The sequence below is a fragment of the Xyrauchen texanus genome, chromosome 29 (assembly GCF_025860055.1).
Source record: "Xyrauchen texanus isolate HMW12.3.18 chromosome 29, RBS_HiC_50CHRs, whole genome shotgun sequence".
In the NCBI taxonomy this organism is placed as follows: Eukaryota; Metazoa; Chordata; class Actinopteri; order Cypriniformes; family Catostomidae; genus Xyrauchen; species Xyrauchen texanus.
This window is the reverse complement of record NC_068304.1, coordinates 6,351,078-6,376,248: the sequence shown is the minus strand read 5'-3', so window position 1 is coordinate 6,376,248 and position 25,171 is coordinate 6,351,078. Positions and strand designations below refer to the sequence as shown.

The 25,171-nt window shown below is 38.1% G+C and overlaps 1 protein-coding gene across 3 annotated transcripts; it reads right to left on the bottom strand.

Moving 5' to 3' along the window:
* Window positions 1–894: 894 nt before the first annotated feature.
* Window positions 895–23,178, bottom strand: gnb5b (guanine nucleotide binding protein (G protein), beta 5b). Of its 3 annotated transcripts, none has more exons than XM_052096986.1 (15): window positions 22,001–23,178; window positions 21,644–21,887; window positions 21,082–21,152; window positions 17,776–17,925; window positions 16,925–17,036; window positions 16,272–16,408; window positions 15,702–15,743; window positions 15,200–15,276; window positions 14,883–15,015; window positions 12,197–12,340; window positions 5,676–5,767; window positions 4,602–4,650; window positions 4,109–4,205; window positions 2,041–2,207; window positions 895–1,484 (listed from the first exon to the last, which is right to left on the bottom strand). In XM_052096986.1, exons 4-15 carry the CDS (start codon window positions 17,899–17,901, stop codon window positions 1,473–1,475), a joined length of 1,188 nt encoding a protein of 395 aa, XP_051952946.1. In that variant the 5' UTR covers window positions 17,902–17,925; window positions 21,082–21,152; window positions 21,644–21,887; window positions 22,001–23,178; the 3' UTR covers window positions 895–1,472. The 3 variants fall into 3 exon arrangements, with proteins under 3 accessions (XP_051952946.1, XP_051952945.1, XP_051952944.1); XM_052096985.1 differs by having other exon boundaries at window positions 21,653–21,887; XM_052096984.1 differs by lacking the exon at window positions 21,644–21,887.
* Window positions 23,179–25,171: the final 1,993 nt, after the last annotated feature.

The window sequence follows — 25,171 nt, the reverse complement described above, 5'->3', positions numbered from 1 at the left end:
TTGCCTCTGCTTCTGAGACAGTCATCTTATCACGTGGCTCGTTGTGCATGACACCGTGGAGACTCACAGCATGTGGAGACTCATGCTACTGTCTGCAATCCAAGCACAAATTATCACACACCCCATTGAGAGCGAGAACCACTAATCATGACCACGAGGAGTTTACCCCATGTGACTCTACCCTCCCTAGCAACTGGGCCAACTTGGTTGCTTAGGGGACCTGGCTGGACTGCGTAAATATTCAAATTGGCTAAATATTTTTTGTGTATCGCTTATTTAGATTTAAAATTTTTGGTTAATCTTTTTATAAATATTTTTCTTTGTAACTAATTCAGATTTGTTGAAATTATATTTTTATGTTTGAATTTGTTGCTGTTGTACTGAATATTTTGTTGCTTTCAATTTTTAAAGGTGTTTTTTTTTTTCATGGAAAAGCATGCAAAAAATGTTCCTTCTACCTTAATGATGTGTCCTGAGATATCTCATGAAACTCTGTGACAGCTGTAGACTTTGAAACAGCAAACAAAACTGTGTCAATGGACAGTGGACAACTTTTCAGCTGTCAATCATTTTGCTCTTTCTCATAGTGTTTAATTTGAAGCAGATCATTGAAGCTATGATTAATACATTTTGTCAGTTGAGGGCGCTATTGTGCCACTGTTGAATGTAACAGCCACAGAAACAAGCAATGCTGCTCTTTTGCTTGGTTTTGGTCTCAAAATTACCTTTGGAGGGCGGATTTATAGAATGAGGGGGCGTGGCTAATTCAACAGCTCAGTTCTGAAAGCTTCATTAAGATAAAATCGATAACAGCACCTTTAATAATGTTCATTGTAATTATTCTTAAACCACACACACACACACACACACACACACACACGAGAGAGAGAGAGAGAAGTAGATTACATTTAATTCTGATTACAGTGACAACAATTAACGATATGAGACAAGAGTAAATACATAGTGTATGTAAATTTGAAACATTAAACAATTTCAGCTAATTGATTTTGATTGACAACACATTTGACCTGAAAAAGGCCTATAGCCACCGGACAACTTTAAACATTTTCTTTTTTACATTGTAGTGCAAGCAAAACTCATTCATAATGATAGAATTGTGTAAGATAAATACATAAAATTGTGATAGTAAAGTGAATTTCAGAGAAAGTTCTGGATATAAACTCCTAGGTCTGTTGCACAAAAACTGATATCAACTCTCTTAAATCATTACCATAAAATGTACCTACAAAACTATTGACAATTATATTAAAACATTCTTTAGATTTTAGTGTAATTTACAAATTACTACAGTGGCAATCTATTTAAATTTTGTATTTTACTAAAATAGAAGGAAAATAGCAGGATAAAAAGTCATTTGTGCTAAGATCAATAAAATAGAGTAATTGTGTGCTGTGTGATTCTGAGAAGCCCCTCTACAAATATCTCTTCACACATATGTGCACGGCCAATCCTCAAGCCCAGATCTGCAGCAAAGAAATGAATAAGAGTAAATATTAAACTGTGTTCATAGGTATTGAAAAAACAAACCCAAATTATCATCAAAATACACAGAAGAGGAACACACACAGAGAGAAAGAGGGGTTTCTTTTTTTCAGTCATCTAAAGGGTACGAAAGAGAAGAGTGTAGGGAATGTATGACGTGTGTTGTGTGGTTTCCACAGGTTGGTGTAAAGCACCTTTAACAGCTGCCAGTCACAATATAGAGCTGGCCACTGATGCCAGTAAAGACCAAAACCACAGAATAATGGAAGTGAAAATGCAATGAAAGTGTGATATTTTACAGATTTGTATTTGGTGAATAAGTAGTTGGAACATAATATGTCCATGAACATCAGGATTTTAGGATAAAATTGAAATGAATGTTCAAGCTTTGGAGCAAATGTTAGGTCCTGTAACTGATCACAGTTTATTTTTCATGATATTTCTATTTATATGTGTTATGACTGTAACTTTGTGGTGATTGTAAGACATGCCGTATATCAAGTAATTTCCCTAAGTGGGCGACAGGACGACACTCACCCGCAAGGTGTTATCCCATGACCCTGAGCAGAACGCAGTACCATCAGGGGAAACTCTGACGGTGCTGACCCGGTTTTCATGGCCAAAGAGAATCGACACCCTGGTACCTTTCAGGACATCCCAGACATTAATGGTGTAGTCATTATAACCCGCAAACAGCAACCGGCCTGTGAAAAAGAGACAATTTGAAAGCTCCATGACTATGGCGACATTTTTGCAAAATGACATTATGTGGTTTATTACACGTATTGATATCGTTCTGTTATGAAATGTCCACTGAGTGGCGCTAAAAGCGAGTTTAATTTTCTCCCAAATGGTTGAGGTTTTGAATGTTTTTACTGTATCGATTTTTAAATCAACAAAACCTCCCTACCTCACTTCCTTTAACCTTAAACATAAACCTATCCGATATTTGAATAAAAAGCAAATGTGAGATAAAAACAGAATTGCCGAAGCAACCATGTCATTTTGTGGTGCTTCTATAACACTTTCGGGCTCTTCAGGACTCATACCCTGCAGTTTGATCCCAACAAAGCTTGTAAATGTAGTTGATTAAATAATACAAATGTAAAAGTAATGCACAATAATAAAAGTGTTTTGATGTCATAAGATAGCATTGTGTGAGGAACAGGCCGAAAAGTAAGTGTTTATGAACTGATAATCTGCTGTTTTACTTGTGATTGATTGAATAAAAGTCTTTGTTGTTGTAGCGTCTCTAGTGTTCATTTCACCGGGAACTGTAGCAATACGTGTAAGTCCTTTTGGATAAATGTAGGTTAAGTGATTATTATCTAATGCAATGCCATCCAGCTACTTATATATATGTAAGGATATATTGTACTCTTATATGTCCATAATCACAAGTGAGACACATGTGAGACACATGCTATCATAGTGTGTAGGCGTCACAGCTGTGATATATAATCAACATTCCTTAGAACCCCATGTTTGATTTCAGCTGGTATGAGTCATTATAAACTATGTGTCCTGTTTAATAAATATGTATTGGCACACTGTATTTAAAAAATAACCAGTAATATTTTCTTAGAATAGTGTATGGTAGTCATTGCACAACATGTAAGTGACAAATATGCTCACCGATGACTAGTCAACATACAGTATAGGATGGGCATGAATCAGAATTGTTAAAAATAATGTTTTCATCATTGTAGCATGTAATTAAAGCAATAGTTCAATATTCATGTCGTTCGAAGCCTGTGCAACTTTTTTTTCTCAGTGGAACAAAAAAAAAGAGTTTTGCTGAAATGTGTCAGATCTGAACTGCAGGTATAATAATAATATATAAATAACCCTATTCCTATTTATATACAGAAGCTATAGCCTAAATGTATGAGAGTTACACTTTAAAACTAGCTTGACGCACTTCCGGTTTTAGCCACGCCCACATCCGGTTCTATCCGGCTATCTATAATGGCTTCACTGCACACCCCTAGTTCACACAATTTGTACACTATATTCCAAGTCTTATAGGGCTATACAATAGCTTTGTGTGAGGAACAGACACAAATTTAAATAGTTATTTACCAAAAAAATCTTCCCCACCACCGCAGCTCTTAAATATCATTTGTCTACATTAAAACATACCGTGTCAAGACATGCCTCACCAGTTTTGACATTAATAATAAGACACGAAAACCAATGAGGTTTGATGTCACCGACGTCAAACTTGCCGATTTCACGACATGTCAAATATGAATAAAAGCGAACGAAAAATACATTTGAGAGCTATGGTGGAGGGGAAGCTTTCAGTGAAAAATTATGAAAATTTGAGTCTGTTCTTCACACAAAGCTTTCATACAACTTCAGAAGACTTGGAATATAGTGCACTAGACATATGGACTACTTTTATTCTGCTTTTTGGAGCAGAATATCAATTTACTTTCATCGTATTGAAAAGAGCACCAAGAACATAGTCCTAAACTTCATCACTTGTTTTCCTCAGCAGAAAGAGAGCCATAGAGGTTTGGAATGACATAAGGTGAGTAAAGGATGATAGAATATTCAATGCTGGTTGAACTTTGGCTTTAAAAGCAGAATTCTGTCTCACCACTGAGAGAAAAGTCCACACTGGAGGCTCCAAATATGATGCTCTCTTTGGCGTAGATGGCCACCTCACGGTCAGCTCGCAAGTCATACAGACGACACTGAAACAACATCACACACGAGCTCAGTATGGATTCAGACTGTTTGACATTACATTGATCAATGGATGACTAATATGTCAAATGATTGGATTTAAAAGGCAAAGACACGTTTGCATGGACCTTGACCGGAAATATCAACATTAGACGAACACACAAACAAACTCTCTCACCTAATGCCATTAGCTCATCAACATTATTCAAAATTCAGATCATTTAAGTAAACTAAGCATAAGATCACTTGATTACAAAGACATTCATTAAAGTATGGCTCAAGAGGGTGTGTGTGGATGGGGAGTATTAATCAGTCTACACAGGGTCTTTTGTAACCTTTAAATATTGATTACTGTTTTGTGATGGAATGCTGTCACTGATGTTTAGTAGCACAGAAGAACTCACCGTAGAATCATCAGATCCAGATGCGAAAGCGTCTCCACTGGGATAATATCTGTAAACAGCAACACACACTCATATACTGTATAAGACTGAAGTTCTGAAGAAGACTGAATCTTATTTACCTGCTAATCCTATGTAGTCGTGGGGGTACTTGAGCCTATCGGTATATCTATTGTTTTACCTTTTGAAACCTAAAAATTTTTTTGTGTGAACTTTTTTGCTTGAAATGAAACATTTTAAAGTGCAGCTTAAGTGGCTAAATACTTTTTAGCGCTACTGTATGTGAAATATTCCTTTCATTAACCAATATCTGCTGTATGTTATAGCTGCCGCCTGCATTTTACACATCCAAATATAAAAGCTCCCCTTACCCACATACAGTGGACGAATTGGAAAATATAGGTCTCACTATACAGAATCATGCACCTTCCACAATGTTTCATCAAATATCTCGGCCTCTGAGTGCACTAGAAGCTAATTTTTGGTGTAATTGGAAAGTTGAATACAGCCTAAGCAAGAACTGAAATAGAGTGTGTGGCTACTTGGGGCTTGATTAGAGTAGACATAAGATGTGTGTTGTCTTACAGCGATCATATTTCACTTTATGATTCTTTTGATAATCACTGAAACTGTGGTGTGAAGGCAACAGAATACGGCAAAAACCGGCATAGTTATATTCCTGTGAATGAATGCTTTCATTTGGTATGAAATGAAAAGCTCAGAAAAGTTCAAACCACTTAAGGCTATTTATATATACAACTGACATTTTAAACATGAACTTCTGACCTCGCCCACAAACCGCTGGCAAATTCAGAGAGTAATGCACAGCTAAAGAATTTATGGCAAAAATATGAGGAACAAAATCCCAATGTGCCATTCGTAACAATTGCAGTTTTACAGATATGATCATCTCATATATGATGCTGCGAGTGATGCAGTGCTTGTCAGAAACAAGCAATTTTTAAATAAAAGCAGTGTAAACTAGTTTTATGACTGGTACATTTTCAAATTGTGGCAAAAGGACCCTGTACATCACTATGGGAAACAACAGGAAGAGTCAGGCTGTGGGTAACTCACTTCACACAGTTGATGTCAGAATCATGAGTCTCAAAGCACTGAACATTCTGCCCTGAGCGCATATCCCACACATTAGCCTTCTTATCACAGCCCTGAAACACACACACAGCACTTTACAGACCAGCAGAGCAACACTCACAACAGGCTGAATCTTATGACAATGATGTGATAAATATAGCTGCACATGGTATGAGCGGACACTGACTGAATCAAGAACATTACAGATAAAATCAGAGAGTTAGAAGGCAATTTCTATGAATAGGGTACAATTTGGCATTTCATTACTTTTTCTAAAACAGCACTAAATGCCCAAAACCCATGTTCTTGGGGAATTGAACAATTAGATCTCATAAAATATTATGTGACGTAAAATTAACATGCATGACAAGTAGAGTCAAATGTTACGGACTCACTTTATATTAGGTGGCCTTAACTAATTTATACTTAACCATTTGATACAATGTACTTATTATGTACATATATGTTGTTGCATTATAATTACATTTAAAGTACTTGCATTGAATTACATTTGTAGTTACACTGTTAACTTTACCCCTAATCCAATCCAACCCAACCCTACACTTACTCCTAAACCTAACCGTACCTCAACCTCAGTAGCAGCAACTATGTGAATTTTGCTGAACAACATGTGGTTACACAGTAAATACATAGTCTTGTATGTATTTAATGTCAGTACATAGTAGTTTAGGCCACCTAATATAAAGTGTGACCAATGTTACTTTAAAATTGTGAATCTGTCTGTCCCATCACAATTATGACAATTTGTTGAACTGATATTAAATTGTAGGAAAAAAAAATATTTTGGTGTGTCACAAATTTTCCTAAGATCTGGATCTAAGAGCCCCTTAGATGACAAGACGGATTTTTGAGCACCCTCGCAATAACATTAGCATCCCTCACCTATTTTGTGTTCCCTCACAATACATTTACCATGGTTTTACTACAGTAACCATATTTTAACCATGATATTCGTAGTGAATATATAATAATATTACATGAAAATTAAAACTCTGGTAATAACCATAATTTTGAGGTTATTATTTTTTTTGTTACAAGTATCATAATTTAGTTTTGTGAAATTAAGTGCCCGTGACACGGCGAAGGGCGGGCCGGGTCGTGATTTTACACACCCGGCCCCTTATCAGGCTAATTAAGCCTCTGAGAGGGATAAAGGCAGATGGTGGTGCGACAGAGAGATAACGTTTAAGGGCAGCTGTCCATCCTATGTGTGTTTGTGTCTTTTGGTTTATTTCTTTATTAAACTATTATTTATATTGTCAAGCCGGTTCTCACCTCCTCCTTTCCATTGAACTCTTTTATAGTGCCTTAAAGCCATAAGGAAGGCATCAGGATCAAGATTCTCCAATAGGTCAAGATGCACAAAACGGGCAGTTAAAAACATGAAAAGGATACCCCCACCGTTTATCTTAATAATGAAAGGACCAAAGCCCTCAAAACGTTTGGATCAGAATGGAGGCTTGAAAAGATGTAACTTTGCTGGTGGTAGGTCTGCCATTTTTGGGACTGCTGGATTAGATTTCCACATGCAGCATTCTTTGCAATTATACTGATGCATTCAAATGGTTGCTCTACCCTTTATAATCCAGTTTCTGTGCCTTAATTCACAATATACTCTTTCTGGACCAGGATGTAGTAAATTCTCATCATATTCTTTGATGAGGAGCCTAGTTAGAGGGTGCTTGGCATCCAAGATGATGAGATGAATGGTGTCAGGATCCAAATCCTGTGCTCTTCAGAGTCTCCCACCTACTCGCAACAGTTCAAAGACTGGATCCAGCTCAGGAGATAATGGCAAGGGTCGACTTTGTCTGGGTACTGGCTGTCCTTTCCATAAGGCATTGGGTTCATTTGGGAAGCTAACCGCTTGGGATCGCTGAAGAAAGATTATCTCTGCAGAGAGACAAGTGGAGTCTTTGACAATGACAGAGTTGCCTATCAATTGTTCAGTGGCAGAGAGCAATTCACGGCATGCTGAATGTTGACAAGCATCAGGTAGCGTTATCACTTCAGTGGACAATTTAAGGTATTGGGCTGATTTCTTCAACTTAGATTTCTCTGCAGTGGAAAAAAGGAAATCAGAAACCGATTTGGGAACAACTATGCCGACTTTGCCAAAAAAAACTCTGAACTCTGACTGAAGCAAGAATGGAGGTCCTATATTCCATCTACATTAGTTCTTTGAAATAATCAGATGGATTATTCTGGCTATCGACATACCTCCTACATTCAGGATCTGTGAGATCCTAGATTTCTATGACACAAGTGCAGATGAAAACTTTGCATCAACAAGATTTGGCATTTAACCATGCCAAGACTGTTGTATAATCATTCCAAAGAACACTTCTACTTATAGGCATGGCATGGAGAATTGCTTCTTTGGTGCAACTTTTGAATGGGCCATGACGAAAGACACTTGAACATGAACACTCTGAATCACAGACGTAAGATAACCCACAGTCCCATACACTCATTCGATCAGCACATGTAGGTACATAGCATCTGGTTACATCAATGCTGGAGAGGTCAGAGATTTTTCCCTCCCAATTCTGCAACTTTTTTAGAAACTCAGGTGGACAAATGGTCAGTCTCTCTTAGTCCAACAAAGATCCTGGATTCACACTTTTGCTCTGCTTTTATAAAGGAAGAAGGTATCCTAAAGGATTGTACTGTCTGGCCAATGTTTGGTAGATATGATGCATTGTTGGGAAGTCTATTGGTGAGACACCATGCTTATATCCTTAGGTATCAGGAACACATTGCAAACGTAGTCAGAGGGTCGATTCTTCTGGATCGATTCCTGCCTCTGAAACCAATAAATCGGTGCTGGCTGATCATACCTCTGGTGGAAAATATTGGGCTACCTCAGGCATGTTACTAGCCCATTGACGAAATTCGAATCCACCTTTGGCCAGAAGAGCATGGATATGATTGAAGTGCGCAATGGCATCTGCTGAAGAAGTCAAACTTTGCAGGCAATTATCAAATAAAAGGCCTTCATCACTTAATCCTGTACCTCCTGATAATTTTTAGGATGTTCCACACTAATCTCTGCATAGTGTAGATGGCATACCAAGAGCTACATGTAGTGCCAAAAGGCAAAACTCGCCATTCATAGATTACGCCATTTTAATAGTCTCACTGCAGAAAATGGAGTAATGGTTTGTCCTGAGGTAGCAGGCATATCTGATGAAACATAGGCTTTACATCCCCATTAAATGCTATGGAATGCTCTGGAATGCAATGGAAGTGAAGGGCCCAAGATTTGCCCTGGAAGGAGGCAGGCATTAAGGCTTTGGCCTTTTACTTGGAAAGAACAATTGAAATGCAGATGATGCTTGCCAATGTCAGCTGTAGTGGGACAAGCTATGGAATCACAAAGAGTAAAGAGTCTCCTAGTGAATTCCTTCCTGTCTGGGAACGCTGACACTGATGCAGAATGTGCAATACTCTTGGTTTGAGCTTTAAATTGAAGCCATTCTGAAAAGTCCACCAAATTATTATTCTTCTCCAATCCATCTTTGAGAATTCCTTGTTTGATACAGTGCTCTATGAACCCTTCACGATAAGAAAATGGAAGTATAGCAAGCATATTATCGACATGTGATCCACATCGTAATTCACTGACCACGGTGGTTTTCACTGACTGCAATAGACCCACCAGGGTATGGACTGAAAGGGAAAAGTCTTGGAAAGCACTGTGGTCACCTACTCTAATAGGTGGGGACTGAAGGATTTTGGCAATTTCATTTTACACCAACTGATGAGTTTGGCCATACCTTCCTCGCAGAGCCGTAAGAGCTACCGTGTATGTTTTGGCTGCATGGAGGTAGGATTTGGCTAATTTGTATGCACTAAGCAGTTTGAGATGGTCCATTAAGATCTAGAATATACATATACTGCTCAGTCAGGTGATCATGAATGTTCAACAAACTCTCCAGTGCCCTGTAAAGCAGTGCAAAATCACTTTCCAGCTGTTAAAGTATTTCAATTTATGTTGGGGTATAACATACGCAGTAGATATGAACTCCATAATGCTAGCCTTTCCATCCCGTCCTGCTTTAACTTGCTGTGTTTGCTGGCTAACTGGTTGATGGAAATGATTTGATTGATCTGGTGGTTGTTGAAGAGAAGACCCTAAACAAGGTTTAGGATAGAACGATGGAGAGGAAGGTGTTGGTACACCAATTGATTTCAGTAGCCCTTAGGCTACTGGACTCCTTTGCGGTGGCCTTTGGGCCACCTGACTGTTTTGTGATGGTCTTAACAGGGTGCTTTAAAAAACTTTGGTTTTTGGTTGTGTAGATACATCCAGATCTTTGTCTGAATTCTCACCAGTGATTAAATCAAACGCGCCTCCTCTAGTTCCATTTTAGCTTTAAGAAGACATCTTTGCATGGTAACATGGTAATTCAACCTCTCACATTCCTTTAAGGATACCTGTGCCTGAGCATCCAGTTTACGAGTTAGTTCATCAGGCAAAGGATATACCCCAGGTTCCAATGGGTGATTAATATCAGCAGGAGGACGAGGAGGGTTATGTGACTTATCTTTGCTGATGGCCATAACTTTTTACACAGATAGATTTGTTCTTAATTTGATTGGGAATGTCTGTATATCACTCTGGAGGATGCTTCTTCCGAAGAGTTCATGCAGGGAGCACAGTAGGGGACGCTTTAGTTAATGCTCCATTAGAACATATTGGAGCTTCAGGTAAGGTGGTAATTCCATCCCTTTGCCTGCCCTACAATCACCCTTAAGTTCCGGCTCGAAGGACATTGAAAGAGACTGTATTAGTTGATTCGATTTTAAGGGTGCAGGATAAGGTGAACAGCCTGGTCACGATTAAGTGACTAGGATAGATTGATCACATAGAGAGACTAGATGACGTTCCAATTACCCTTCAAAGGGCCTTTTGTTTCCCACAAAGCAGAGACATCATGAATGTCTCGATGGTGAATATGTTGATGGAGGTATTCATATACTGTGTATCTGTGTGGGTGTGCATGTGTTAGAGGTCTGCAACCCGACGGGTTTCGGGCCGGGTTATGGTCAGCTTTATCAAGCAGCACTTCGGGTTTAGGTCGGGGTTGTAATGAATGAAAAAATAAACAGGCTTACCGAACTTGTTTCACGCACGCTCTCTCACTCACAGACACGTGCGAATGGACGAGTTAGGGACCGTTCACACCGAATGTGTTTTCGTGCAGATCTGTTCTATTTTCCCATTGTATAAACACATGTTTGATGAATGTCTTTGACATTTGCAACATGTCTTGTGCTGGACCGGCATATTTTAAACACCATGTCAAGTTAAAAAGAACTTAAAATTGTCAAAAACGCTGCATCTAGATTGTTTTTAGCACAGTTGTCACAATAAAGATTCAACAATCTGAACAAGTTCAGGCTGTAAAGAGTGGACTGTTGCATTGTTTCATATATTTCCAGATTGTTCTGCACCAGGTGAAGTTTCAGCACATAAATGGTAAGGCATTACTTTTTTCCCTTCTGCTCTAGGGGGCTGCCGTGCCTTGTTAAAACTGTGTATGTTTACTGTTTCAGTACGGTTACGAATGTTGCCTATATGCTTACATAAAATACTATTGCAACAGTACTTGCTTGGAAAAGCAATTTAGGGTTCGGATTGATTTCGGGCTTAAAATCTGACGGTTTCGTCCAGGCCGGGTAGGGTTGGGCCACACAGTCTTGGATACAGGTCAGGTTTTATTTTTAGGCCCGTGCAGACCTCTAGTATGTGTGGTTAACATCAAAAACGCACACGAAGCAAAAGGAAGAAATGGCTTCTATGCTGTGCAGCGAATTCCACTCAAATGAGCTTGTCCCTGAACGGGTACTCTCCCATCTACTATATCCATAAAGCGCCAAGCTCCAAGAATGCGCACGTAATCACATGACCCGTAGTGTAGCTGAATCTACTTGACATATACTTCATAACAAAACTTAAACTGTTAAATCACACATCTTCATTTATAAAACCCCCCCCAAAATATATAGAATTTAAAGTGTCTTTTGACAGTAATATTACAGTAACACATATATGACATATATTATATTTATACATACATATACACATATCTACATACATACATTCTCTTAAATGTATTAATTATTTAACACAATTTTATTTCAATTTAAGCTTAAAAACCTACCGTGGTTAGTTTAGTAAAATGATAACCTCAATATTATGATTTTTATTATCATAGTTTTAATTTTTCTGTATTATTACTATGGATATACTACAAATATCATGGTTAAAATATGGTTTCTGAAGTAAAACCATGGTAAATGTATTGTGAGGAAATGCAAACTATTGCAAGGGCATGCAAAACTATTTCAGAAAAAAATTTCCCAAACTATGATCTAAGCATTGCTGTACTGATAGGAATCTCATGTGTGTAACAGATGAGGGCGGTTGAGGTGTGTGAGTGTGGATGTGTTGAGTGTAAACAGGTATATCTGACCCCAGACACAAAGGTGTTTCCTGTCTCAGAGGGAGCGAGGTCCAATGAGAGCACATCTGCTGAGTGACCGTGGAAACTCTGCAGCAGCTGCCCACTCTCAACATCCCATAATGCACATGTGCCGTCACCACTTGATGTCAGAATCTGAAACACAAACACATCTATATTTGTCTCCTCTTTGCTAGTCAAATGGTTAACTAAGTACAGTTAACTTGAATTCAATGCTTCTACATTTTGCAATGACTTGGATGGCTGATGACATTCTCAAAAATGGATATAATACCTTTATCGCCCTCATGTGGAGGTATTGGTCATGACAATGACACCACAAACTACTATTTTCCCCATAAAAAATATTGAGGTTTGAATTTGGTTCAAGAAAGGAATCGAGTCAAGCAGATGAAATATTTCAGAGCAGAGCATAACTAGGAAAAATGATATTTACTATAAAACATCCATGACTTCTAAGATTTTACTCAAATCCACGAATTTTCCAGAAAATCACAATTTTAATATCCCTCGATATTTCCAGGTTGTCCATGACATGTTCTGTGGACACCGCCTCTTAAACTGGACCTATTTTACAATTCAAAGGTGATTTTTACACTGACTCTATATCAGTCGAATATTTCAATTTAAATCGGTTCAGGAGTTAAACCCCAATAGAGGTTTTTATAACTGTGGAAATCAGTTATAACACTTTCTATTGCTCTTTAAATAGATGTATTGAATCTACCCCTACCTTGACATGATGACTAAAAATGTAATTTCCTCTTTTCACTTTTTATTGTAGCTTACCTACACAACCAAGAAAGAGGAACAAACTTTGAAGTGAGACAATATAGAGAGAAAAAAACCCCCCAAACCTGCAACTTCCTGAAACAAACACACACCTAATGGAAAACTGCTGACGTAATTAATGCAAATTACTATTACAATTTCAGAGTAGTTAAATAGACAGGTCACATGCAAAAGAAATTCAGCTATTATTAGTCACATATTTGAGATATTCTTATTTGGGAATGTGTCACAACACATTCACCACAAACAATTTATAACCATTCAGCTGCTATTCATTTCATTAAAGATCTTAAAGAGTATGTTTGTGCATCACTTTGTTACTATTTGTAATAAAAATGTACAGTATAGCTCTTTCTCTAAACTCTGACTGGTTAGGCCACGATCAAAGCCACACACTTGTGAGCGCACAGCAAGTTGCATTGTTCCTTGGCAGGTACAGTGTACAGTTAAAGCAATAATTCACCCAAAAACGAAAATTATCTTATCATTAACTCACCCTCATGCATCCCAGATGTGTATGACTTTCTTTCTTTAGAAAAAAAGTCACATAAAAAAAAAAAACACACACAAAAAACTCATATCTTCTGAAGCAATATGAAATTTGTGGGTGTGAAAAAGATCAATATTTAAATAAATTTGTACTGAAAATCGACATTTTCACAACTATGATTGTTGTAATGAGTAATATGTGTATGTTTTATAAATAACAGTTATTATAAACTCATCCCTTCCAGAGATGTACAGTTTAATTATTCAACTCTGAATTTTTAAAAATGGTCTATCTCCTCACACAATGCATTACAGATCCAACACTCAGCTCAATGTACTGATGTCTACAGACCAAACGACACCAAAAACAAAGACAGTTTATTCTATGTGCACAAATGTTAAATTACATCTGAGTTTTGTTTTATGGATTTTGTTTTTCTTATATCATGTTATATATATATATATATATATATATATATATATGTAATTACAAAAGGATCTCTTTATTAGGCTAATGTGAACGGTGCATTAAGTTATATTTTGTTTATGTTTCGCTGACCAATTTGACAGTCGTCTTTTACTTTATACTGACACCTAGTGGTGCGGATGCAGTCGATCGTGTTTATGTGCGTACAATGCAAGTCAATGGGGTCCAAAACTTTTACACTGCAAAAAGGACATAAAGGCAGCATAAAGCTAATCCATATGACCCCAGTGGTTTAATCCATGTCTTCTGAAGCAATGCCATCACTTGCGTGAGAAACAGCTTCTCTCATGAACATGCCAAGGAGACAGCAGATGTCAAGCTTTATAATGAGTAAGGACTTAAATGCCATCTGTTTCTCACCCAAAGTGATCATATCGCTTTAGAAGACATGGATTAAACGAATAAAGTTGTATGAATTGCCTTTTAGGAGCTTGAAAGTTTTGGACCCCATTGACTTGCACTGTGTGGACAAAAACACTTAATTCCTTCTTCAAAATAACTTTGTTTGTATTCCACAGAAGAAAGAAAGTCATACGAGTTTGAGAAGGCATAAGGGTGAGAGTTTACTTAGCATATTTAAATAAGAACATACCACAGACTTCTGTTGTTTTCTATAAAGCTAATTATAAATATCATAAACCAGTGGTTCATAACTTGCCACTGCTACGAAGACAACATTCAAAAGCCCCTTCATGTAGGCAAAGATATTTCCTTTCGTACTTCGTCTGTAATGATGCCAAAGCTTTTAGGACTTTCAGATTATAAATATATATATATATATTTTCAAAATCCATTTTTCCAAACAGGAATATCCCATTCTCCAAAGAGAGGTTTTGTTAGATTTAGATCACTACTGGAGCAAAATCTGTCCTCAAACTCAAATAGCATATAGTATAGATGCACAATCACCTGCATATCAGAGTTGGTGAAGCTGCAGGAAGACAAATAGTTGGTGTGCATGGCCACAGATTTCTTCTTAGCTGCCAAGTTCTCATTTTTATCCAGAGAGAGAGGATAAACAGAGCATTTATTATCCAACCCACTGAGAAAGAAAGAGATTTTGCACAGTAATGAATATTTTATATATTGAGTAGATACATGGATTATATTATTAAATCACAGATTTTATTTACAGTACTTGTGTTTAATGCTGACTCTGTTCTTTTATAATACAATGGATATAGCTGATATTGTCTGAAGTTGAAAAAGCATTGACACAAACTCACCCACAGGCCACAGCACAACCAGAGGGGGCGTAAGCACAAGCCATGACCCAGGTGCAGGGCATAGTGACTGCGTGCTCCTGTACAACACACAGACACACAGACACACACACACACACACACACCACAAACATTCGTTTCATCACTATTCCAACAAAACTGACCGAGATTAAATGTGCCATGTGCAAAGATTTATTAACTATCAAGGTAACCAAGATTTAGCCACCATCAAAAACACACAGCCAGATGTGCAGTGATGGCACCTGCATGAAGTATAGTTCATAATTGATTCAGATAAGTCAAATGCGTCATTCTGGGCTCAAATAAATGTTAGCTGACCGTGGTATGGTGTGTGTCTGCAGGATTATTTTTGCACTAATACTTTGGGCTTCCATTAGAGTGCATTACAACTGTAAAGCATGCAGATTATACTGTAAAATGGCTGTAAAACTGAAAAACATCTCTCTGCAGCACACACACAGTTCTGTGCGACAGATAGACTTACCTTGTTGGTTGTAAATGCATCCCACACAATGACTTTTCCATCCTACAGAGGAGATACATTTCAGTGAAAAAATTAAATACAAAATAAAATATAATAAAATGAGTGGATAACTAAGCACATGGCATTTCCATTTCTAATAAATGTTAAAGGAATAGTTCTTTAAAATGTATAATTTTATAGTACAATGTCCAAAGTGCTTTTTTCCATACAATGAAAATTAATGTAAAGGAAGATTTTCAAAAATAACAACTTAAATTTCAGTCCGCTCCTCACACACAGCTATCCTCTGGCTTCAGAAGACTTGTGCACAAGTGATTTGTACTACTTTTATTATGCTTTATTATGTCACAGACAAAAGTCTTTTTGTAGCTTGACAACCTCAGTCCCCATTCACTTTCATTGTATGGAAAGTGCAGCTCAAACATCCTGGCAAAATTGTCACACATGAGGGTGAGTTTCATTTCTGGGTGAACTATCGCTTTAAAAGTGATCAACCAATGTCTTTTCATGAAAGCAGGAAAGTGCTTTGGTACTGTGACGGCCCATAGTGATGATGATACATCGTGTTACCTGAGAGGAGCTGACGATTCTTCTCTTGTCCCGGCACCAGTCCATGCACAGAACTTTATTCCCATGTCCTTTTAAAGTTCTCCTGGTCTTCATGACGAACTGACCCAAAGAATCGATCTTCTCTGCCACCTGATGTACTGCAGTTAGAAAAACACAAATCTTCTTTTACACACAGCTGCTACATGATTTATATAAAATACCCCAAATATCATTTAACCACATTTCTTCATCAGATAACCCCCAGAATTAAAATCATTGCATGTTCAGACTATTACAGAAACCTGATGATACATAAAAACAAGAATTAAATTATTATGTTAATATGTGGATACAATTTAGGCTAAATGTTAAATAAAAATAAAAATATAGGCCTACATCTAGATATAAAATCTAAATCGCACATTTGACAATTAAAAATCGGTGCCAACAGACTAAAACTTCTTCCACAAATGATTTAGGACATGCGAACATCTTTGGATCGTACTAGATTACATTTTGGAGAAAAGCAGTCATGTCTTATATATGGCTGTTTAAAAAATTAGTGAGCTGCCTACCTGGATAGCTTTCCTAAGCGTGCATTATTGACGCCCATAAATGCTGTCTATGTAGGCAGCTCAGTAGTGATCGACACACCGCCGCTGTGTTTTACTCACGCTCGACATCGTGCAGTTTAGCTCTCTCCTCCTCCAGTTTGGATTTCAGAGAGTCAGACTCCACTTTCAGCGTGTTGATGGTTTCGCCCTTCGCCAGTCCCTGACAGGCCATCTTTAATAAATCACAGGTACATGAAGAACATCAGTAAATATGAGCTGTGTCACGAGCTGAGAGACTGATACAGCTGATGATGCGCTGAGGTCAAAGCGTGCACGTCACGTGACGCATCACCACCATCAGCATCCCACCCCAAAATACCCTGTATAAAATGCATAAAATACCCCAAATATCATTTAAACCATTTCATTTATTTTTCACTTAACTTTAAAAATTTCCATATCATTAAAATATCATGCATATTGCATATACAGTATTTGTTTTAATTTTCGACTTCTTTTTGAAAATAAAATGTATTTATATTTTATTTTAGTCATTAATTTTTCATTTTCCGGATTTCCCTTCTTTCCCTTAAATATGTATTTTTGTTATATTTTTTGTTATATTTCTAAAATAATATTTGTAACACTACTGCAAAATATTTTTTTTCCTGCCATATACCAATTGTCTTTTTTATTCTAAATGTATTTTATAAACTTGATGTCTGGATGTTGTTCTTTTGTTAAAATGTTTATCTGCAATACAGTAGCTTCAATAGCTTTGTGGCTGAAAACATGTTAGTGTATTTTTTACCACATAAAAAGAAAGAATAATGTACATGTATTTCATTTTGGTGTTGGTGTTCTGTATAAGTGTCTGTGCTGTTCTCTAAATTAAGCATTAAGCAACAGAAATCAGGTTCTGAGAGATTCTGAGAGAAGTCTTAAAATAAGCGCTGTGTGTGATGACATACCAGCTCCACACACAGCGAGCAGTAGTTGATAGGCTCATTCTTCAGATAGATGTTCATCAGAGGTTTGCTATGACTGCAGTTATCACACGGGCCAAACGTGATGGCCAAAAATGTCTGGTCACACATCTTTGCGTCTGTTTGAGGACGGGCCTGTAAACATGAGGATAAAAAGACAGAAGGATTCACAGAAACCAAAAACTACTAAAAAATAAAAAACTATTTATGACCCCATGAACTCCAAACTTGACATTTTTATGGCTTTTTTTTTATTTCATGAAAAACCACAAATTAGATCTCCTTAATATCTAAATAGTTTCTCTTCTTGACAGCAATAAGATTAAAAATATAGAAGTTTGTTGAAGTCTCCTGCTTCTCAGATGTTTCTCCAGAGAAAAAGACCCCATAATCTAGCATGTGCCTCCTATAGAGATTCAGAGGACAGCTCAGTAATGTTTCAAACTGTGCTCAAATTCGGCCAAGATACAAATTCAAGCAATTAAAAATCAGAGATCCCAATATGAACCCACAATTTGTAATCAAATTCTCCTATTCTGGTTCATAGCTGTTACTTAAACTATTTAAAACCAGTTAAAAGACGTTTTGTGGTCTGTAAATGTTTATATAATAAGAAAGCGATTAAAAAAGTGTAAATGTCGAATGTGTAATATCTTGGTATCAGTGTTACACCCATGTTTTAAACTAGCTGTGACAAAGGTGATTTAGTAATTAAACAACCCCGTGCAGTACCAACAAATAACAATACAATACCAAATCAATTCTGTGTTCTACTGCGGACTGTGTATGTGGCTACGACTGGAGAAGCATACTCTAACTATTGCTGCTCTATGTAGCATGTATACAGTGCACAGCATGCACATTTTCTGTATGGATGACCTAATTGCCAATATGTGAAACAGAGTTCACTGCATGGAAAACTGAATCCTACAATGTAATTCGCACAACTTTGTCCATTTCCGGTGTGATTGATAAACAGCAACGATCTCTTTCATGTCTCATGACTTGACAATTTAACAGAAAATTGGAATAACCAGTTTTATTTTCAAGATGACAACAGGACACCTGAATTAAACATTCAATGTACTGTAATAGCGTCATGTGACAACAGTGTAGCATTGTGTCTCGTTTGGAAGGCTGTATCCTCCGGAGGTCGTATTTGTTGGCCGCATACGTCATCGAGGCTGTCTCGTTTCAGAAAAGTGAGTAGGACACTTCGAATGCGTCCTTCTTTCACGGAATTCGGAGGATGCATGAGGTGTATCCTTCATGAGCACTCACAACCCACAATTCTTTGCTTCAATGTAAATGTCTAACAAACACATGATGCCGATTTGCCCGTAAATATGATGTTCAAATGCAAGGAATGTTAATTCCCAAGTTGAAGTATCTCAGTAGATGGGTGCAGAGTATATACTGTAATATGTATAATTAGGCCTATATGAATATATAATTAAAATAAATTATTAGACTAAAAGTACACCTGTAAAATCTATTTTCTTTTCTCTCTACATCATTATAACTCTCCTAAAATGTACCTCATACATTCCCTTCTATAAAGGGACTCTTCTCACTCAAAGCGCTTGCGCATGTTAAAGAGTGGCGTGCTGTCATAGCAATCATGTTACATACCGTTTGTCCGGACACTCGGTATACTGCAGCCTTCAAATGACACATCCTATCTAGCACGCAGCCTTTGAAACGATACACAGCCAGGTTGGACTCAAACACCCGGAAGAAAATTAGCATTTTCGAGCAATAGTTCCATCTGGATTTTTCAATTTATATACACAATCATAACAATAATGTGAATTTTAAAGCCACCACGTTTAAAAATAAATATATACATATTTTTCTTTGTAATTATTCTTTGAAGTTTTGGTAGGATTCCTGTAGTGATTCTCGGGGAGTCATTCTTGCATCTGATGTAATTATTCAGTTCAAACGGAGCAGACAGTCTTGCGCTTTTGCAGCTACCAGCATTTGTTCTTATGGAAAAGGTCAGTGTAAGGGACCCCCCAAGAGATAAGATTCATTTTGAACATAGGAAAAATGCAATGGAATGCCCTTTGAAGTCAGACTTCCAACTTGGAAACTCATGCAGAAATCTTCAACTCTGTTTTCGCTGAGATGCAGGTGCGTGACATCACGCAAACATGTCGGCACTCAGGGAGAAGCACTTAAATATAATCATTCACTTTCATTAAAATCAGTCAGTGAGTCAAAGTCCCTGTTTATCAAACGTTTGCAGAGACATGTGTTCAGAATATTTTGATTACACCTGTACAACAAATGCTAGTTTTGCAGCATTGTTTATCAGTTTGGTTGCTATGAGACATCAAGCTAACGGTAGCATGGCAGTTTTGTTTGCTTATACATCTTTGCGCACCAAGCAATGGAATGTTTTTATTGTCAGAGATATCAAATCGAAAATTCCCAGATTAATGGAACTCAGCTAAAGTAATACTAGAGCTTTCCATTTCGTCAGGCACGTTTACTCTTAAGCATGTGGCATTTGTAGTTCTTATCTAGCGATTTGTTAGCAACATCCATTATTTTTCAAACAGGGCGGCTTTAAAATTCACGTTATGGTATGACTGTGTGTTATTTGTGCAACAAATGATCAAAGAGCAGCTCCCCCTGCTGGTTACAGTGTGTTCATACAGGCTTTTATGAGGAGCATTCAAGACCTTTTAAAACCACACCATATTAACACGTTATCATAACACAATCACACGTACTGTACTGGAAATGACGACACAACATTACATCCGTGCTAAATAAAATTAAGGATACAACAGTATTGCAAATGGAGTGGTGGTGGTGGTGTAGTGGTCTAAGCACATAACTGGTAATCTGGTAATCAGAAGGACGCTGGTTCGAGCCCCACAGCCACCACCATTGTGTCCTTGAGCAAGGTACTTAACTCCAGGTTGCTCCAGGGGGATTGTCCCTGTAATAAGGGCTCTGTAAGTTGCTTTGGATAAAAGCGTCTGCTAAATGTAAATGCAAATGTTAATGCATTTGAAAACAATAGTCATCTACAAATGTTTCATTTGCCTTCCTACCCATGCATACCATGCAAACTGTATAAGATTATATTTACCATTTAACTGCATTCAAACTTACCAACACAATCTATTCACCCACACTTTAAAGTGCAGTTAACTGAATGTTTTTATGGACATTTTGCCTTTGTTTCTCTAAAGCTTCTTGTATCTCTGCAGACACATTTGTGATATTATTTCTTGTCACATTAAAGTTTAACAGAATCTGTTTATTTAAACGTACCTTTCAAATTATTCTGATGTGTGCTGCCGGTTTAGGCTCCAGTCTTCAGAGGGAGGAGAAAGGGATTGGACCTGTGAGAAAGGCAGGCGATTATAAGCTCCTTACAGGAGCATTAGGGTTTATACCCTGGAGAAGTTTTACCAGCTAAAATAGTAGCCAGTCAGAGACAGAGACACACGAGAGCTCACAAATACTCTTGATTAAGCTGGTTAAAGCTCAGGCCTGTACTTCATCAGTGTAGTTACTGTATGTGGTCCTGCAATTGCCAAATAGATCTTGACATCTGCTTTATTTTATTGAGTGAGATAGCAATCAAAACAGACTGTGATGTACAATGATGTATTACACACTGATATTAAAGCAAAACAAAATAGTGAGCACAATGTGAAGTCCAAACTGCACCTAGTTCAAATGATCATCCAAATGTTTTAAAGGAACAGTTCTCTATAAGTTGGTCTGACCCAATCAGCTGTATTTTAAACATAATGGTGAGAACCGGCTTGTCAATATAAATAATATTTAATTAAACTCAAAACCAAAACACACAAACATAAACACACACATGACGGACATGCTCGTAATTCTCTCTCTCTCGAACCGTCGTCACCGGCCGCCTTTATCCCTCGCGCGCCCCATCAGGCCGATTGGGGACCGGGCGTGCGACATTCTAGCCCGGCCCCGCCCCCCCTCTGCTCCACACTCCTCCCGGCGTTTCCTCAGTGCCACCGGCATGACCTACACCCTCCCCCCTTTCCCTGGGAGGGGCGTGCTTTGCGCCCCTTCAGGTCATCCCCGCCTTACTCGACCTGGGAGGAGACAGGAGGGGAAAACAACAACAACAAAAAATAGGCGAGGGAAAAGGCCAACACGGAGTGACAGAGAGAGAGGAGAGAGAGAGGAGCGAGAGAAGCTCACTCACCAGTTCTCTGATGTACCGTCGCGTGGTCCTCGAACACTACACCACACTCTCCGGCGGACAACAGCCGCTCCTCTCCGGGCGAACCGGAGTCAAATCTCCGACCCCCAGCGGACAGGACGCCCCTCCGCTTTTCTGGCGGCACCTGGGGACATTCCTCCGCCCCTGGCAGCGGACCTACCGCTCCAGGCGATCGGGGAGTTACTTCCCTCCTCCCCTCGCGGACGGCGGTCTAACCTTGACCCCCTCCGGGTTTCTGGGGGACGGCAGGGCACTCCTCCGCCCCTTTTTGGGACAATCTAATCTGATTACTTTTGGAACATGAATGAAATAACATTAAATCTAACAACAATGACAGCGCATTGCCAAAATATAATTATACAATTTTTAGAAATAAAAACACACTGAGACTTCAAGTTCATTTAAGAGCATAATAATAGCAACATTACAAACATTAATGACCATAAAATTAACAGCAATGACATTGATAGGTCAAAGCTTTCATATAAAAACAGTGAAACACTTTTAACCCTTACTGCTTACTGATAGTCCATCACTTATTCCAAAGCTGAACAACAAAAATATTCTAAAAGAGCAGAATATTGTAAAACACAGTTTTTCCACCGAGTCACACAAGGAACAATTGTTCATACAGTGGACTGCACTGCATCAGCAGCAACAATAGCGATGGGCTTTGTTCCATATTGCTGCACATTTTGCAGTTGAACAATAGTGTACACTATGTGCAGAACCCTTAAAGAATCCAATTACAAGTACTTGATTTTTGTAATCTGATTATGTAATACAGATTACATGTAATTCTGTTACTACCCAGAACTGCAAGAATTGTGTTGAATCATTTTCAAAACACTTCCATGGTACATGTCCATGATGGGTTGAGATAAAAGGGGGTCCAAATCAAAATAAATAAATAAATAAATAAAAGGGCTTTGACGCATGAGGTGGGAAAATATGATTTGTTGTAGGAGTGATATGTGACTAATATTGTGCATTATTCAGACAATTAGTCAAATGTAGTTGAAAAAAAGACTTGACTTGAGGGTTTTGCGGCCCTTTTCAGCCAGTCATGGCCCGTTCAGCATAACGCAGTGGCCCATTTCATCTTATCGCCGCCCGTTCGGCACCCTTTGGCCCAGTTTCACGTCCGTCCCCCTGGGAAAAAGGCCATTCCGCCGCTGGTAGAGACATAAGGGAATATGTAAATAGAGGTATCAATAGAGGTATTATCTGTTGCTGATATTCTATTGTTGTAAATAAAATAATAATAATAATAATAATTTTCTTTAATTAATGCTTCTGATTAGTGCTTGAAATGGGCGAGTACTCCCCAGCACCTGCACTACTTTAATTTAGTCTAGTTTTTCTTGCATACCACCTCTTCTCAGAGTCTCCCGGTACGATGTAAGTCTTTATTCAATGTAAGTCAGTGATTCGATGACTTTTATCTGACCTTCTAAATGATTTTGATAAAATCGCGGTAAACATCCGAGCCCTCTCTGTGTAAAACTCAGCATGAGTTTAACAACACCCAGCACGTGCAACAACAGCATCAGTGGTCATCAAGTGAACCGTGGTCCAGTTTCGGAGGAGCGAGCATGTTTAAGCTTGTCTGGTAGGGTGACCAGACGTCCCAGATTTCTGGGGAGAGTCCCGGTTTTTGGTGGCCTGCAACTGACTGGAGTTGTCCCTGTTAATGTCCCCGTTTTTCCTGAGCATTCAAAACAGTGTTCATTGTGAAATATTACATGGCAAGAAAGCCTGAGCAGCAAAGCCAACGGTGTGTTGTTTATTTTGACCAGCAGAGGGGGCTGCTCGCTACAGCAGCTTCAATTCATTCGTCTTCACCGATTACTTGGTCGGGCCAGTTTTGAGAACAAACCAGGCAATTGAAGAGAATCATCATTGTTATAAGCTTCAAAGTAATGCACTTAATAGCTATTTATCTTATAAAGTTATTTTGTATGTATTTTATAACAGGTCAGCTGCAATAGTTCCTCATTTTTTGTTTAGTTCACTTTTATGCCACAGTGTCATCTGTATAGCATAGAAAAGAATGAACTCATTGAAGATGAAACAGAAGAGCACTAAAAATTATCAACTTTACCTCTGTGTTTGAATTTCATGGAGACATAGGCTACAGTATTCAGTAGAGCATGATATACCATACTGTAAAAAATATTTTTTTACTTTATATTTTTGACAGATCAACTTAGATTTACTAATTTGTTCAGATAACATAAGAATCTGTGTTTTATTGAATAAACTAATGGCACAAAGGCAATGCACTGATATAATGTTAAAAAATACAGACAGTTATGAATGCAGACGAGGGCAGACAAGGAGTGGGATCTACGTGCGGGTTCTTTATTGACAAAGTGCAAACAAACAAACAGGAACAAAAGAAACATCCACGGGGGAACTGAAACTAAAACACGAACACATCGGATTAACACGGAACTGGGAATACACGGCAGGATGAACACGGCAGGACGGGTAAACATGGGAACATCAAAACATCCAAGCGGCAAACATTGAACACATGAGGAACATTCAAGGCAGTGAAAACAAGCATCAACATTCACCGATCGACAAGGGAATGGAGAACAAACAGGGTTTATAGACACAGACACAGGATGATCACAAACGACAATCAGGTGCGAACAATGACAGAGTGCTGGCAGTGATAAGGGCCGGGAATTGTGGGAAGTGTAGTTTTAGACAAAGATTAGTGAAACACAGGGCAGACAACCAGGAAATCGTGACAGTGTCACTGTATGACTTTAGATTTTTTTTTTTAAAGAAAAGGAGGGACGAGTCAAAATAATGTTTTTTTGGTAAAAAAAAACCAAAATGCTGCCGATTGAGCTTAAATTACTGAACCCAATTTTCTTTTTTTAAGGTTTAATCTAAGTAGACTCAAAAACAATGTGCACCTTTCCCAACATCAAGCCGTCAGGTATCGCCAGTACAGGAAGAAGAGGTTGTGTAAGCCTAAAGATAGTGAAGAACTGAAATACGTGGAGGTGTTAATTTGTAATTACTTTGTGTATAATTTAATATACTGGTAACTTATTCTGTGTTAGTCTGATAGGGTACAACACAGCTAAAGGCACACCATAAGGAAGATTTGCTTTTTTCTAATGCAATTAATTC

Excerpts from the sequence above, each read along its gene's own strand:
- gnb5b (XM_052096986.1), bottom strand. The coding sequence starts at position 17,901 with ATGTGTGACCAGACATTTTTGGCCATCACGTTTGGCCCGTGTGATAAC. Across the intron at positions 16,409-16,924 it reads TAAACTGCACGATGTCGAGC|TACATCAGGTGGCAGAGAAG; the intron begins GTGAGTAAAACA and ends TTCTAACTGCAG. Across the intron at positions 12,341-14,882 it reads TCACCAACTCTGATATGCAG|ATTCTGACATCAAGTGGTGA; the intron begins GTGATTGTGCAT and ends TTTGTGTTTCAG.